This window comes from Photinus pyralis, unplaced genomic scaffold (assembly GCF_008802855.1).
Source record: "Photinus pyralis isolate 1611_PpyrPB1 unplaced genomic scaffold, Ppyr1.3 Ppyr1.4_LG5, whole genome shotgun sequence".
NCBI lineage: Eukaryota > Metazoa > Arthropoda > Insecta > Coleoptera > Lampyridae > Photinus > Photinus pyralis.
In genome coordinates, this window is record NW_022170596.1 from 12,786,470 (window position 1) to 12,800,708 (window position 14,239).

Here is a 14,239-nt window from a genome sequence, read left to right on the forward strand (position 1 = left end):
GTTTCATAAGACGCCCCATCGCACTCGTTCATTAGAAAACTCGCCGCAAGCGGCTCGTTTTCTAAACTTGAACTCGTGCGTTAAACGCGCCACTTATAAAACTTGTTTCTTAATATACTATTTTATTATACCTGAATCACAATCTCCGTCCATGTGCTTTAAAGTTGCCAAGTAATGATAGTTCAAGTATGACTTTTGAAACTGTCATATGGGTGAAATTAAAAATCCTCTTAGGTCGCTTTCTGTAAATGCAGAACATTTCTTTGGCTTGTACCTATCCTTTGGTTGAAGCTTTCACAAGCGCGCGTAATTTAGAGTATGCTTCCAAATCAAATTAAGACTTTATTCGTAAGTAAGTTCCTAGTCATCAATGGAAACAACTTTTCATAATCTTTAATAAATCTAAATGGTTTTAATAAACCCGACGTCCTAAGGACCGTAATTTCTAAGAACTCATCTCATCTCATCTCATATGATAATAGGAATTGTTTGCACGTAAACGTCACTAATGAGCTCGAGTTTATAATTAATGTAAAAAATTGAGTTTGAAGTAAATCAGAGTGGAATTGAAGTAGACCCGACTGCCATACAATTATTAGTCTAAAATGTAGTGCCTGCAGTATCTCCAAAATAACCACGACATTTGGACCTGAGCGGCGCGAGCGGAGACGTGCCCGCAAGGAGCATCAGGCAGGGCAGAGAAATGAGCAAAATATAATTTTTGGAACAAGGAAATTTACCTACTATGAAATTTGTGGTATAAATCATAGATTCATGTTAAGGCCAACGTTTATGTTAAAAGAGCACCAACACTTGTCAGACAACCAAACAAACAAATTCTACAAACAAAGAGCGAACAAAGATTATTTCGGGGGGGGGGGGGGGGGGGGGGGGGGGGGGTGTTCAAAACTGTATCCGATTTTCACATTGGGAATGTTTATGTTCGTGTATGGGTACAAAGTTATGAGTTTGGTTCAAGGCTAAGAGACAAATGTGTCGCTTCAAGTGACGAGTGTACCATAGTCGGCCATGATCGGTAGGTGAAGGAAAAGTCAGATTTCAATCTAAGATTATCGCACATCACTCACGTTATGACGCTTATTATGCAGGAGGTTTACATTTGCGACACGAGTGAGCTTGTGAGCGAGTGTAGCAACTGATACGTTGTCTTTTGACCTTGAATTAAACTTGTAACCTTGTACCCATATACGAACATAAATATTTCCAATGCTAAAAATATTGCATAATTCAAAATTAATTGAAAGGGGAAGTTGCTTCGTACGTGACTCTTGAGCAGCACCCACACTTACTATTTATGGATCTATTTTATTAATTTTAGTAACCAAAATATAAATTAATAAGTTATATACTTCAAACTGGTGTCACTAAGTCATTAAAAATCGTCGCAATGAAGTTTGCACACATTTCCAGCAGGTACCTAATGTCCACTTTTTGACAAGTTTTTGTAAAAATCTAACTAAACTTTTAATTCCCATTCCATTTAACACAAAACTAGATACTTACACTACATTTATGATGATTACTTAATAATAATAATTACGTAAATAGCAGTTAAATAATTGATATAGTAGTCTAACGTGACAAAAGAAGTTAAGTGCTAAATGTAAGTAAATAGGTAAATATGGGTATAAAACGAAATAAATTTTCTTTTTCGAGATAAAGTTTCTGATACCTACTAATTTACTCTATGATGTTATATTAGCTATGGACGGTTGAATAGTCTTTTAAGCATTTAAAATGAGTTATCACTACGCCATCTTTCCCATTAAACATTTTTCTATTAATAGTTACCGGAATAGTAATGCCTGTTCATACCTCATGAAAAATATGGGATGGTTTTATTGTCAGATAATTACTAATCGTGAATGCGAAATTTTTCTATTGTTACAATTTATACACGCAACACGCGATTCTTGTCAAACCATTTTATCATCAGCTTTATTCAATTGTACCTACCTACCATCTCATTTAGCGACTCAATATTACAATTAAAAAAATTTCACTTACCTTGTTCTGCATTTCAGCCCAATTTCAAAACGCTGTTCTCCGTCACAATTTAAATAGCAAATGCCGTTCTCAGCTTTTCACAATTTGACATGCTAAATCAGCATGTCAGAGATAAGAATGAGAATAGACCCTCTTCCTTTAATAAAATTCTATGCAACCCCGAAATGTCACAACATTTTCTTAACTGCAGCAGTGACGAAGATTTATTGCCCCCAATTCTCAAATCAAGTGTGTCAAAAATTTGAAAGAGCTTTCAACTTATATATGGAATGAACTCAGAACAAAAGAAAAACTAGTTGCGAGTGTTTAAGTTGGTTTAATGTAATCCATGTAATGTTTATATTTACATAACAACAACGAGGCTAATAAGTATAAACAGAATATCCCAGGCAATAAACAAATAATATAAAATATACACGTGACTGTATATTCACACGAAAATTACACAATAATAAGGAACACAATGATCCGCACGTAATGCGAGAGTCTATTTACTATATAGTTTAGTTTCTCTCTTCGAAAAACACACTGGTAAACGTAATACTGTCATAAATAGTACATTTATACAAAATATACGACGTAAAGAACTTCTTTGTACATAATAAACTACTAAGTAATAAATATATTTAAATTGATTATGTACAGTGATATCATACAGTAGTCTTATGCATACACTTCTTTGGTAGGATATTGGATTACAGCAGGACAGTTGATCAATGGGTTAACCGTGACGTCGGGCTAATGGATGAGGTTGAAGTTCTTGACAGTGAGGGAGTGTACGGGCTGAAGCGGTGTAAGGTGCTCGGAAATAGTGCTTTGGGGAGACGTAATTCGGAAGAGCTATTTACGGTGGTAGGACTGGGCGATCCAGACGAGGAACTTGGTGTTGAGGATGGGGGAGGCGGGGGAGTTATTTGCGGCCTGTGAGGGGGCGGCGGGCCCAGTAAACCGGGGGGCAATCCGCCGTGAATGGGATTAGGCCATGAGACACCGCTTTGACTCCACAATTGTGTGGGTATACCTAAAGGAACTGCGCTACGTGCTAAATACTGTCCTGGTGCACCACTGAGCAACATCGCGTGTAGCTCACTGGGGTTGTAGGGATTACCTCCAGCTCTTCCCCACATCTGTATGTGGGCACGAGCCTTCTCCATCATCGCGGCCGAGAAAAGCGAGCCGGAATTGTTGTTTTCTGCATCGAGCGGATCTCCGTAGAGTCGCAGGGAATTTCGTAGGAAGTGCTGCTCCATGAACAAGCTGTCCATCGGTTCTCTGAAACGAAAGCGAAGGGGTAACTAATGAGCATTAAATTACAGGTGTAAGAAAAAAATCGCGTGCACCTCGGCGGCATCGCTTGATGTACCCGGGCGTAATTATATAAGTTTGTTAACAGTGGTTAATGAGGAAATTAATACGGGGCCAGCTCGAATTTCAGCACGCACCAATTAATTAAATGGAATTCGACTATTAAAGCGGGCACGATAAAGCTGAAAGTGATAAACATAATAACCTGGCACGAATTTAGCAAAATGTATCTCGGGCTTATTGCTGTTGTGATAGAATTTAATTTACGTGTTTTCATCTCAGCGCGGTGTTATATAGGCGGAGAAGTAGAAGCCGCCTTGTAATTTTAGACAATCGTTGTCTTCATGACGATGGCTTGATGATATAATGAACCCGACATATTTTCTCACACCTCAGGTAGGCTATCGTGAACGCGGTGTTTTCCCAGTTATTTTCTTATTTTGAGTTTTTGTCCGTCTGTAATTAGGGCGGCGGGTATACTATGCAACCCCTGGTGGCAGCCTGCGGCGAGAGGCGGAGTTCTGGCCCTCTTATTATCGGCTCACCGCGCGATCATTCTATCTCAATATTATTGATTGTTTTCACGGTTTCTCCACTTGAACGCGTTCTCTATGATTTGTTTAAAACGGAGGCGACAAACCCTAATTCTTCTTCGGGTCGAATCTAAATGTTCCTCTCCTTAAGTATCGAGGATGCTACCAACGATAATTATAGAAAAGAAGCCCCGAAGGGAGCGGGCCTTTTGTCATGGAAATTACCGAGATAGCAACACTTTTAAGTGACATATAACATAACGCGATACAATTACATCGGAATTTTTATTGTACGTTAGAAATGTGTGATGTATAATCTTATTTTAAATATAATAATACGTAACTTAAATGGTGTAACGTATAATAACTCAAAGCCGGTCCGGACATAAAAAGGCTTCTTTTTTATTTTGAAAGTAGATGATCCTGACGTGCTTACATCACACCTTTATGCGAGACGACGCGAGGGTAAGCTCATCACTACGCTACCGTTTAAGTTTATGGACCGTAAAAACGGCTTGCTAATAACTGCAAGTTAAGTAGTAATTACTTAGAAAGGTGTTCTTAGTAAAACGTTTTTGTCAGAGAGCTACATCTATACACATGAATACCACTTCATTCTCGAAGTAGACACCCAATAATCCAAAACAAAATAGAAACTGAATGCCTCAGCTTAAATCGAAATTCTCTTATGAAATACAAGATGGTAAATAATCTGTTCTATGTGATAACATCTAAAGACGTTTCCATTATTTCAAACCAATTGGTTTGAAATAATGGAAGTAGTAAACTTTGTTTCACTGGTGCTGAGCCTGACGTCACAAATGTGATTCTCTCTTCATTACATTTAAATCGATTGAGACAAAAAAATTACGTCATTAACGTAAGTCGTGACAAATAAACCAATTGATCTGTCATAATATCAATCCGTCAAACGATTTTCGTTATAGACAGATTTCCAGTGTTAAATGCCTTTTGATTAGGTAGTTTGTGTTAAAAGTGAAGTAAATATCATCAAAGTTAAAAACGCTTAGGCAAGTCGACAGTGCAGCAACGCCGTTAATAGACAAGTATTTTAAAAATTTTACCATAATGGTTCGATTCGCTCATATCATGAATTTAGGTCATTCCCGTTACCATTAGGTAAATATGACGAACCGATACACAGAATGAAGAGGTTCGCTAGAACACTTAGGTATTGAATTGATTTTATAGGTGAGAATATTACACTCCGTTCCTTACACAGTAATCTTCAACGACTTGATGGCGTAGAAATATCTGCTACCTCTTTGTCCCGCAGTTTGAAGAAACTGAAATTCGCGTGGCGGAGATGCACCGTTTCCAATAGATTATTTTTAATGGAACAGCCCTATGCAGTTCAAAGAAGACTACATTTTTTGAGAGACTTTAAACACAACGAAACTTCACTCTTTCAATTACGACCTGTGGTTTTAGACGAAAGAAACCTGGATATACAGTAAAGGGTCTTTTAGAAGAAGCTGGCAAGATGGTACTCTCAAAACAGTTAGAAAAAGAAGTGGTGAAGGGGTCCGGTATATACCTAATACTCCATGCAGGATCAGAAGATGGATTTGTGGTGTAGTGTCGTTTTTTCTTTTGTACATACGATTTGAATATGAACATTTGAGAGTTTTTTCAGGAATAAATATCATCACTACCTGTTTTCTCTCACAATTGCGTTTTTTTTTAAATAAATCGGGTCAGAAGGTATTCAAGATCCTTATGCGAATATCTCGACTGTGTGGCAAAAGAACAGAAACTGTATGTAGGTATGCGTTGTTATTTCAATGAGCCTGTGGTATAATGACTACGCTTTATCTCAAATTTGTAAGATGTATAAATGCGAAAGGCTTACCGATAAACCATGGCCTATTCTACTTCTGCAAATGGCTAGTTAAGGGTCATTAAAATTCGCGCAACTTAACGCGTATTCTTCACATTGGTAGCATACTTAATTTCACATCAACATTATGTAAACAAAATATTAATTTACGAACTGCCTAAACAAACTTTAAGTTACAAATGTTCCTATGCGTTTTCTGTAACCATCATACACTTCATCTCAAAGAGTTTCGGATGTTCTGGCAGTATCCATTTCGATTGTCGGTGCAAAGAATCGGTTACATGAGGTGATTACAAACGGTGGAAAAGGTTTAATTCATACCAACGGACTTCCTCTACATAAAATACATGACCATTTAGCCATTATAAAACCTAAGAACAGGAAAAAACCTATCAGGACCAGATGCCTTACAAGTGATTGTCAACTTGGGCGGTCTAATAATGATGAACGATAGTGACACCTTAATAAATAAGTTGACACGTCAATGTGACAATATGTAAACCAACTACTAATTTACGACCTGCCTTAATTTTGCTATGACGTCAGATAGTGTGACGAAAGGTTCAGCACCCTTGAAACAAAGTATAGCCTGATTTGTTCATATCGAGCTTCGTTTTTCAGAAGAAGCTGGCTATTTGAATTTTTGTAAACATATAAACATATTTGCGGGAAAAGGTTAAGGCAAAAATATAAAATTCAAAGTTCGCGATATTGAAATTAACTAAAACCATCATGAAAGGTGACTTTAAATAAATTTCGACCAGTGTGTAACGCCTCTAATTAAAATATGACTAAGTGAAAGAATTACAACATAGATACCTATAATGTGGGTTAATTAACAATACCATAAAGAAAGTAATGAAATTTTGATATACAAACTAAATTATTGTATAAGATACTATTATTCCTTTTCGACATGGTTTTTTAATGAAATTTGGCCTGGAAGGGCTAATTTGATCGGTAAAAGTAAACCTAAAAATGCAATAACGCAGAAGCGCAAGTCGTTTTTCAACACGTAGTTTTTTTCTGCTTTTTTGGTCAAGGGAGGGAAGCTTTAGTAAAAGAGGTGAAGAAGTTGCGGTAAGAAACGAGACTATGGGAGAGGCGTGTGAAGGTGTAATGTAGGCGCGAAAGAGATCTGAGAAGGATACAAAAGAAGTGTTAAGAGCCCGCTACGCGTATTAAATAACTTACGCATTTTCCGTTCAGCTCTTAGCGATTTTTTCGAAAACGGCGTTAGTTAGCAACATCGTGAAAGTTACGTTGGATTCTATAACCTTTCTTCTACGCCTCTCTTGTAACAGATTTTTGATATTTTTTAAATGTTAATAATTACGGCACCTGAAAATACTGAAAATATCATGCATTTCTACAATTATTTATGCAAAATTCGAGTATTATATAAAAAATCTGTTACAAGAGAGGCATAGATGGGTCCTTTATCTTTACATCGGTACCTAACATCAAAGGATAGAATCCAATTTACTCAAAATTTTATACTAAGTCCCACACCTCTACAACGCTACTCGACTCGTATAACATCTGGCGAAGCTACATATTCTTTATTAAAGAGGCGCGACTTAATGTTTAGTGTGAGTATTCAGGACCGGAGTCAGTTGTGCTGTAGCCTTTACTGTATGGTGCTTTTAAAAATATAATTTTTATCACCTTTTGTGAATTGTGAGCGTCGGAATATATACAGAGCATTAGATATATGATATATACTGAGCGAATTTTTACGCGGAAAAACAGGAGTGTTATTGTGTCAACAGTTTGTTTCTTATCGGGTGGATAACTTTTAGTGGAATTACACATGGAAGCTAACTACAGAAGAGGAGCGAAGAGAAGGTTGCGGTTATCTATTCGCAGGAAGAAATCCAATAATATCTATAAATACAATGCGTAAGTTATTTTTTATAGCTACCAGCATGTAGTAAAATAATTTGTTCTAGGGCTCGTGCTGTTGGGCTTCCTTGTTCGACCAAAAATATTTTGCCAACATCTAGAACTACGTAAGTATATTTCCATAGATAATACATACGAGATTTCGAATTGTCTGTGCGTCACCTTTGTTACTATTAGAAAGGTATTTCAAATATCTTTTTCTAAATCATACCTTACCTATTCAGTGGTCCTTTATATTTTTGTATTGTTGTCCGTCCGTGTGCACAACAACTTTTTTTATATGCGGCCGATTGCGCTGAAATGTGGTGTCAATAGGAACAAAAGTTATGAATTAATTGCTAAAGTAATGGAAGTCAATCTTTCCTTAGTGTGGTTTATACGTTTTCCGGTAACTTTTAAATTGTGAGCGTTTTATCCACCCGTCCGTCCGTCAAAATTCATTCAGTTTTAGCAATATTTTGGATTTATTTTTGAAAATAATGAAAAATCGAAAAGGAGCAATTAATTAGCAAATAAAAAGCTGTGTCGAGTTATAAAGAATTTTTCTTATAAATAAATTTTTTTATGTCTCTCTATTTCTTTAATTTTTTGTGTCAAACACATGTCCAAAAAGTCACGTAACTTGAGACATACTGTAATTAGGGATCTATCATAAAAAACAGAATCAGTTATTATAAAAATTAGAGCCATAACACTGTAAAAACGTCGTTACGGTAAAATAGTTATTCAAAATATGGCCGTAGTGTTAGATTAAAAACTAAACTTTTTTACTTGCGCACGCACATAGTTCTGGAAAAAAGCGCATTTTTTAGTACAGCTACGACCTTAAATAGTTTGAGGACAGCGATATTTAATTAAATGCTGCCCATCAACATAATAAATCATCCATTTTTAGTTCCTACTCATCGACACGATGTGTTTGATAACCTAGAAGTGGGTAGTTTGACTAGAATCTACTTTTTTATCTATTTTTCAACATATGTTTTTTTCTTTGATTTTTAGTATCTTTATAATGTTATAGGGAAAAGGAAAGTATTCTGCCAAATGTAGAAATCATTGCCAATATTACCGAATCTTCACCTGAATCCCCAGAGATAGAAAAAAGGAAAACGTAATATTTTCCATATCGATTTTTTATGTGTTTATCTTTATACCGTTTTAGGGTAGAGAACAATGATGACCGTCTTGACGTATGCCAAGTGACGAATGGTGCTCACATTGAACACTTGTAGGCTATTATGTAAAACTGTTTGAGTTTCTCTTTCATTTGAACATTTGACAATTGTGGCTGTAAGTTTGATGTATTAAATATTATAACATGTTAAAACCCCTCTATTCATTTTGAAACACGCTGTATATAAAAATATTCCATTTTTTTTCCTTACTGCTGTGAATGAGTCGTGTACCTTATGACTATAAGAATTAAACCATTGTACATAATAAATAAATATTTTTAACATAAGGTATTTTTGTGTTGCTTAAAGCTAATTTGAAAATTCCCGAAAGATTCCCTTATTTATGCGTACAAAGGAAAATAAGTTGAGGCATTTAATATTCTTATAAATAAGAAACTTAGCCTTTGAGTAGTCTGCGCAGTGCGCATGCACACACCTAATGTTTACAATATGCGATATGTTTGCCTTTACTAGAAGAATCTTCGGTTAAAATTTCCAAAAAATATCTATAAATCTGATTTTTACAATATACGATATGGTTCCATTTTTTTTTGTAATGCGTTAACAGGACATGCCCAACACTGCTTCCGAAGTATAACGATAGGTAATAATTTTTTGAATTGTTTAGAGGCATTGTAGAATGCGTCTATATAAGTAAGTGGTGAAAGCTTTGTACAGGCTATACTGTGAGTAATTTCAAAAAGGTTTTTGAATTTAATTAAATCCCTTTTTCAGTACTCATAACTCATAACTTTTATTGTTTCCTGTTGACAATATAATATTGTATTAGGACATGTCACAAAATGAAGAAAAAAGAAAGAAAAAGGGAAAGAAAACATTGACAAAAACGATGAAGTACCGAAATATATTATCGTGTAATGGATTCTTAATTATAAATTGTATACTGCGTCGCGCAAGGCACTATCCGGTATGGTATAGCAGTGCAAATTTGAAAGTACGCGTACCTTACGAATAAGTTCAAATACGTTCCTTTCAAATCGGTCAGAAAATACTGCAGTAGGGATATGCTAATGCCCGCCTCCGACTGCGATCCTCTCCACCCGACCGCGGAGCGCTTCCCTAGCCGTATGTAGAGAACGTACTCTTAAGTGTTAGGGTGAGTAAAGCCTATACCTAAATGGAGGAAAGTTTAAAAAAAAGAAACTCGAAGAAGACACGAACGAGATGTGAAGGTGGCGTAATAGAAGCGCGAATTTGAGAAGAAAAGGGCGGGAATTTAGGTATCTGAAGAAGGCGAGAAAAAGCATTTAGATTCTCGAAAGTGCGTAAAGATAGTATGAAGAAGGTGTAAAAGGCTTGCAGTCCAGTATGCGGAGCAGTCAGAAGGGCCGATTCCTGCAAAAGGTGGTGTAAACGATTTTATCGTTTTAAATCATCCATTTGGGTCCAAATAACATGTATTTGCAGAGTGCACACAAATTTTTCCCCGGCACAACTTTTGGCAGCCAAAAAATCTCAAAATGTTCGGACTTTTTTAACAGTTTTTCGCTTAAAACTCGAAAACGGTCCATATTTTATGAATAATACTTCTTTAGTAAATTAAAGAAAACAACATTCTGCGTCGATAAAACAAACAAAATTGGCCCAATAGAAAAATTTTTAGAAGCGATCATAAAACGCCCATTTTTCCCAATTTTTCTATAAAAAACTCAGTTAACCATTTTTTAAGGCGTTGTGGCACCTAAAGGAACGATAAAATCCTCTACCCCCGTCCCTAAATATTGCAGAACATCATCAGAGGGTTCAAAAAATACCAGCAATTTAAAATTGGACCAACTTTTGAAATTCGTTGGAAAAAGAGGGCGTCTTTTGATCGCTTGTAAAAAATTTTCTATTGGACCGATTTTGTTTGTTTTTTTTTATCCACGCAGAATTTTGTTTTCTTTAATTTACTAAAGAAGTGTTATTCATAAAATATGGAAGTTTTAAGCGAAAAACTGAAAAAATGCCAAACATTTTGGGGATTTTTGACTGCCAAAAGTTGTGCCGGGAACTTTGTGTGCACTCTTCAAATACCTGTTATTTGGACCCAAATGGATGATTTAAAACAATAACATCTTTTACACCACCTTTTGCAGGTCAAAATTATCAGCATACTGGACTAGGGGGCGTAAAACACATTAAGGTAGGAGAAACGTTGAAGATGGCGTGAATGGTTCGGGAATAAAGGAAGTGCGAAGATAACGTAGAGATTAGAATGAAATAAGTGTGAAACGCGTGATAATGGCAAGAATGAAGAGGAAGCTATGTGAAAAGGAAAGAGGTCTGACTGTTTGAGAAACCCGCAGTGACATGAAGATAAGTGGCGAATACGTGTAAAGACTAGAAAAGAAAATTTAAAGCAGGGGCGTAAAAGACGCCTAAAGGACGAAGGAAGAGTTGAAAAGGCGTTTCAACGGCTTGAAAATTGTCTGAGGAGAAGGAATGTGAAAGAAGTCTGAAATGAAGTAAGTAATGGAAGACGATGCTTAAAAAAAAGAGGTGTAAAGAAAAAGAGTTTGAACAAAATCCGGATGAAGAAAGCGGAAGAAATAAAGAGAGCGTATGCATATAGAATCCATGCAGGAAGAAAACCTTAAACGTAGTGTAAAAATGTTGTGAAGGGGGTAATAAAAATCCGATACAACAGAATACCGAACGATCCTCGAGATCTTCACACAGACATTTTCAATACACCTTAAGGGGTTGATTCTGTCCCACCAGAATAGCATAGCTTGTAAAACAAATTTTTTGAATCGGCATTAGTTTTACTTTTATTTGAGATGCCTACATACCAAATTTAACAAATAAAAAATTTTTTTGCATCTGCATAGTTGCAGTCCGAAAAACAATATCCTGAAGACATGTACGTGTATTAATTTTCAAAGCGATTGGACGTTTCTACACAAAGTTATCGTGCACACGGACAAACAGACAGGCAGACAGATGGACAGGCAGACAGCAATACAAAATTATAAACGATCTCGAGGATCGCTCATAATATGTCGAGAAAATGTAAACGGAGGGTAAAGGGAAGAGGGAAAGGGAGAATATACGAATAAAAGAAATGCAAAAGGAAATGTCGAACTAACAAGTTTTAACGAAGAGAAACGTATGTAACGGAAGCGTAAAGAAGGCATTAACAAAACAAGCATAAATTGTGCACAACTCTTGTACAGATAAACTGCATTTTTTAACCTAAATAGCTCTTGGAGAAATTCTCCGCAATGCTTCCTACGGCACTTCATGTTCGAGATATTCCCACTTACATTTCGACATCATCAATAGATTTGTCTTGTCCAGACGATTCATTTTGCCTTTTGAGTAGTCTCCTTCGACACCCTGTATTCGAGGTACTCGCCCTTAAAGTTTTGACATTACCAATGGAAGTTCTATTCGCCTTTTCTATGTACTCTCCTCCGACACTCGTCATATGAATTATAACCGATCAAGATAAGGAGTCGAGAAGGAGTAATGTGGTTGGTAGAAATGAATTCCTTTTGTTGAAACCAATGAAGAATAACACTAGTTTTCTCGTCCCTATCCCCCATTTTGATAAGGGGTATGGAAGAAGAGCGGCAGTTGATAGAAAACTGTTATTTTCACTGATGCTTTTAATTAGAATATCAAGATAAGACCTTTCATAAGAATACTATGAAGAGTAAAACGTGATTTTACCTCTACCCCCCCTCATTTTCAAAAATTTTATTTGGCACCACTGGAGGCATACGTATGCAACATCTGAGACAAATTGGTTGTTGCAGATAAAAGTTATGCATATTTCACTTTCAGAAACAATATCTCGGGAAAAAATTCATGGGGTAGCCCCCTCCTTAAGACAACAAAGTTTGAAGACCCTTTGGCACGCCTATATGAAAGAAATTTCAAGAGGGACTATGGTAAGGACAGAGGCACGAGGCAACTCTGATGTAGGCGTGAAGGAATAGATATCAAATAAAAGCACCGAAAAGGGCAAATGAGGCGTTAAAGGAACCGAAGAGGAAAGAGACATGGTGGAGATACTCGTATATGTGGAATTTAATGAGGTGAACAGAAGAAAAATGCGTCCAAAGTGTCTAAAGGTGTCAAGAAACAGCATAAAAAAGGGGTGAACATATGTGAAAAACAGCGAAGTGAGACGATAAATGGATTTTCAAAAAATGGAACCGTACATCACTGGTAAAGAATGGGAGCAGTAAAGTCGTAGACGTGAAGGATCCGTGCAGTGAACAATGTGCGAAGGAAGGAAGTATGAATCTGAATGATAAAGGGTAAGAAAAACAGGCATGTGTAAAGGAAACAGACGTAGGGAAGCTTAAAGAAAATAAAAATGCAGAAATGCGAAAAAAACGTATCGTTAAAGAAGAGTTTGAAATAAAGAGGCTTGAAAAAAGTACGAAACCAGAGGAAAAGAAGAGAAGGGACGAAGGTGAAAGAAGGAGGTTTAAAAGAAACAGCTGTGAAGAAAGAAACATCCAAAAAGGTGATGCATACAGAAAGCGAAAGGAGTAATGAGGCGTAAAAAAGTTGCTAAGGAAGTGTAAAAAAGGCATTCAGATGCATGAATAAGTTGTGAAGAAAGTAAAATGGTCAATAGAGGCAATAGGAAGTGAAAGAAAAAAATGCGAAGGAAAGAAGTGTACAAAACGAAATGTCAAAACGTCCGAGGAAAGCCCCCAATAACTGAAGCGCAAAGAATTAGAAAAAATTGCGTTGGTGTAAAGGAAGCACCCGGGAAGGTAAAATGAGTGAAATATTCGTGTAGACAATAAGGAAAAAGGCGAAGAAAAGACTTGAAAATGGTGTGAAGAGAGGTGGCGTTAAACGAACATAACGTGATGCGAAGATGTGTGAAAGGACTATGGGCTAAGAAAGAGGGGCGACGCAACCAAAAATACGCAAAGACGATGTAAAGGAAAAGATAAAAGTATTGCTCCGAGAGGCGTGAAAAAATTTTAATAGACGAAACCAAAAAAGGTCACGTAAAGAAAAGAAACATAAAGGAGAGGGGCGTGAATGAAGTAAGTGGGACTGATGAGTTGTAATGAAAAAATTAACTCACGGCCGGTTGCAAGACGGTTGGAATATACATGAATTAGGAAATCCTGAGTTACATATAAGCCGAGATTAGTACACGATCGGGTTTCTCGTACTTAATCGAATCTTAGATTTTGAAATTCTAGAATTATTATAATCCCACGCCAAGTCGTTGTGAATTCACCCCTATTTTGACACAACACTAATTTGACGTTTGTGAGGTGATAGCGTAGTGTTAAATCTGTTGATAGTACAGTCAAATTAGACCAAAAAATGGGCATTCCGTGCATCAGATATGTCACCTCTATTTTTTCTTTTAAATTGTTAGGATGAATATGGATATGAAAAATCCAAGTTTTCGACATTGAAAGACCTGTGCGAGCGACACAGCACTT

At 36.5% G+C, this 14,239-nt stretch overlaps 2 protein-coding genes across 3 annotated transcripts in view; one reads left to right on the top strand and one right to left on the bottom strand.

Annotated features, from left to right (window-relative positions):
• Positions 1–2,353: 2,353 nt before the first annotated feature.
• LOC116171412 (T-box transcription factor TBX20-like) overlaps positions 2,354–14,239 on the bottom strand; it is a 92,681-nt gene continuing 80,795 nt past the window's right edge. For both annotated transcript variants that reach the window (XM_031488244.1, XM_031488245.1), the window contains exon 5: positions 2,354–3,300. In XM_031488244.1, the coding sequence (XP_031344104.1) occupies positions 2,742–3,300 (559 nt within the window). In that variant the 3' untranslated portion in view covers positions 2,354–2,741. The remainder of the gene's footprint in view (positions 3,301–14,239) is intronic.
• Positions 6,902–9,898, top strand: LOC116171413. Its single transcript, XM_031488246.1, has 4 exons — positions 6,902–7,629; positions 7,680–7,739; positions 8,654–8,743; positions 8,795–9,898. Exons 1-4 carry the CDS (start codon positions 7,541–7,543, stop codon positions 8,862–8,864), a joined length of 309 nt encoding a protein of 102 aa, XP_031344106.1. The 5' UTR covers positions 6,902–7,540; the 3' UTR covers positions 8,865–9,898.

Excerpts from the sequence above, each read along its gene's own strand:
- LOC116171413 (XM_031488246.1), top strand. The coding sequence starts at position 7,541 with ATGGAAGCTAACTACAGAAGAGGAGCGAAGAGAAGGTTGCGGTTATCT. Across the intron at positions 7,630-7,679 it reads AATATCTATAAATACAATGC|GGCTCGTGCTGTTGGGCTTC; the intron begins GTAAGTTATTTT and ends AATTTGTTCTAG. Across the intron at positions 7,740-8,653 it reads TTGCCAACATCTAGAACTAC|GGAAAAGGAAAGTATTCTGC; the intron begins GTAAGTATATTT and ends ATAATGTTATAG.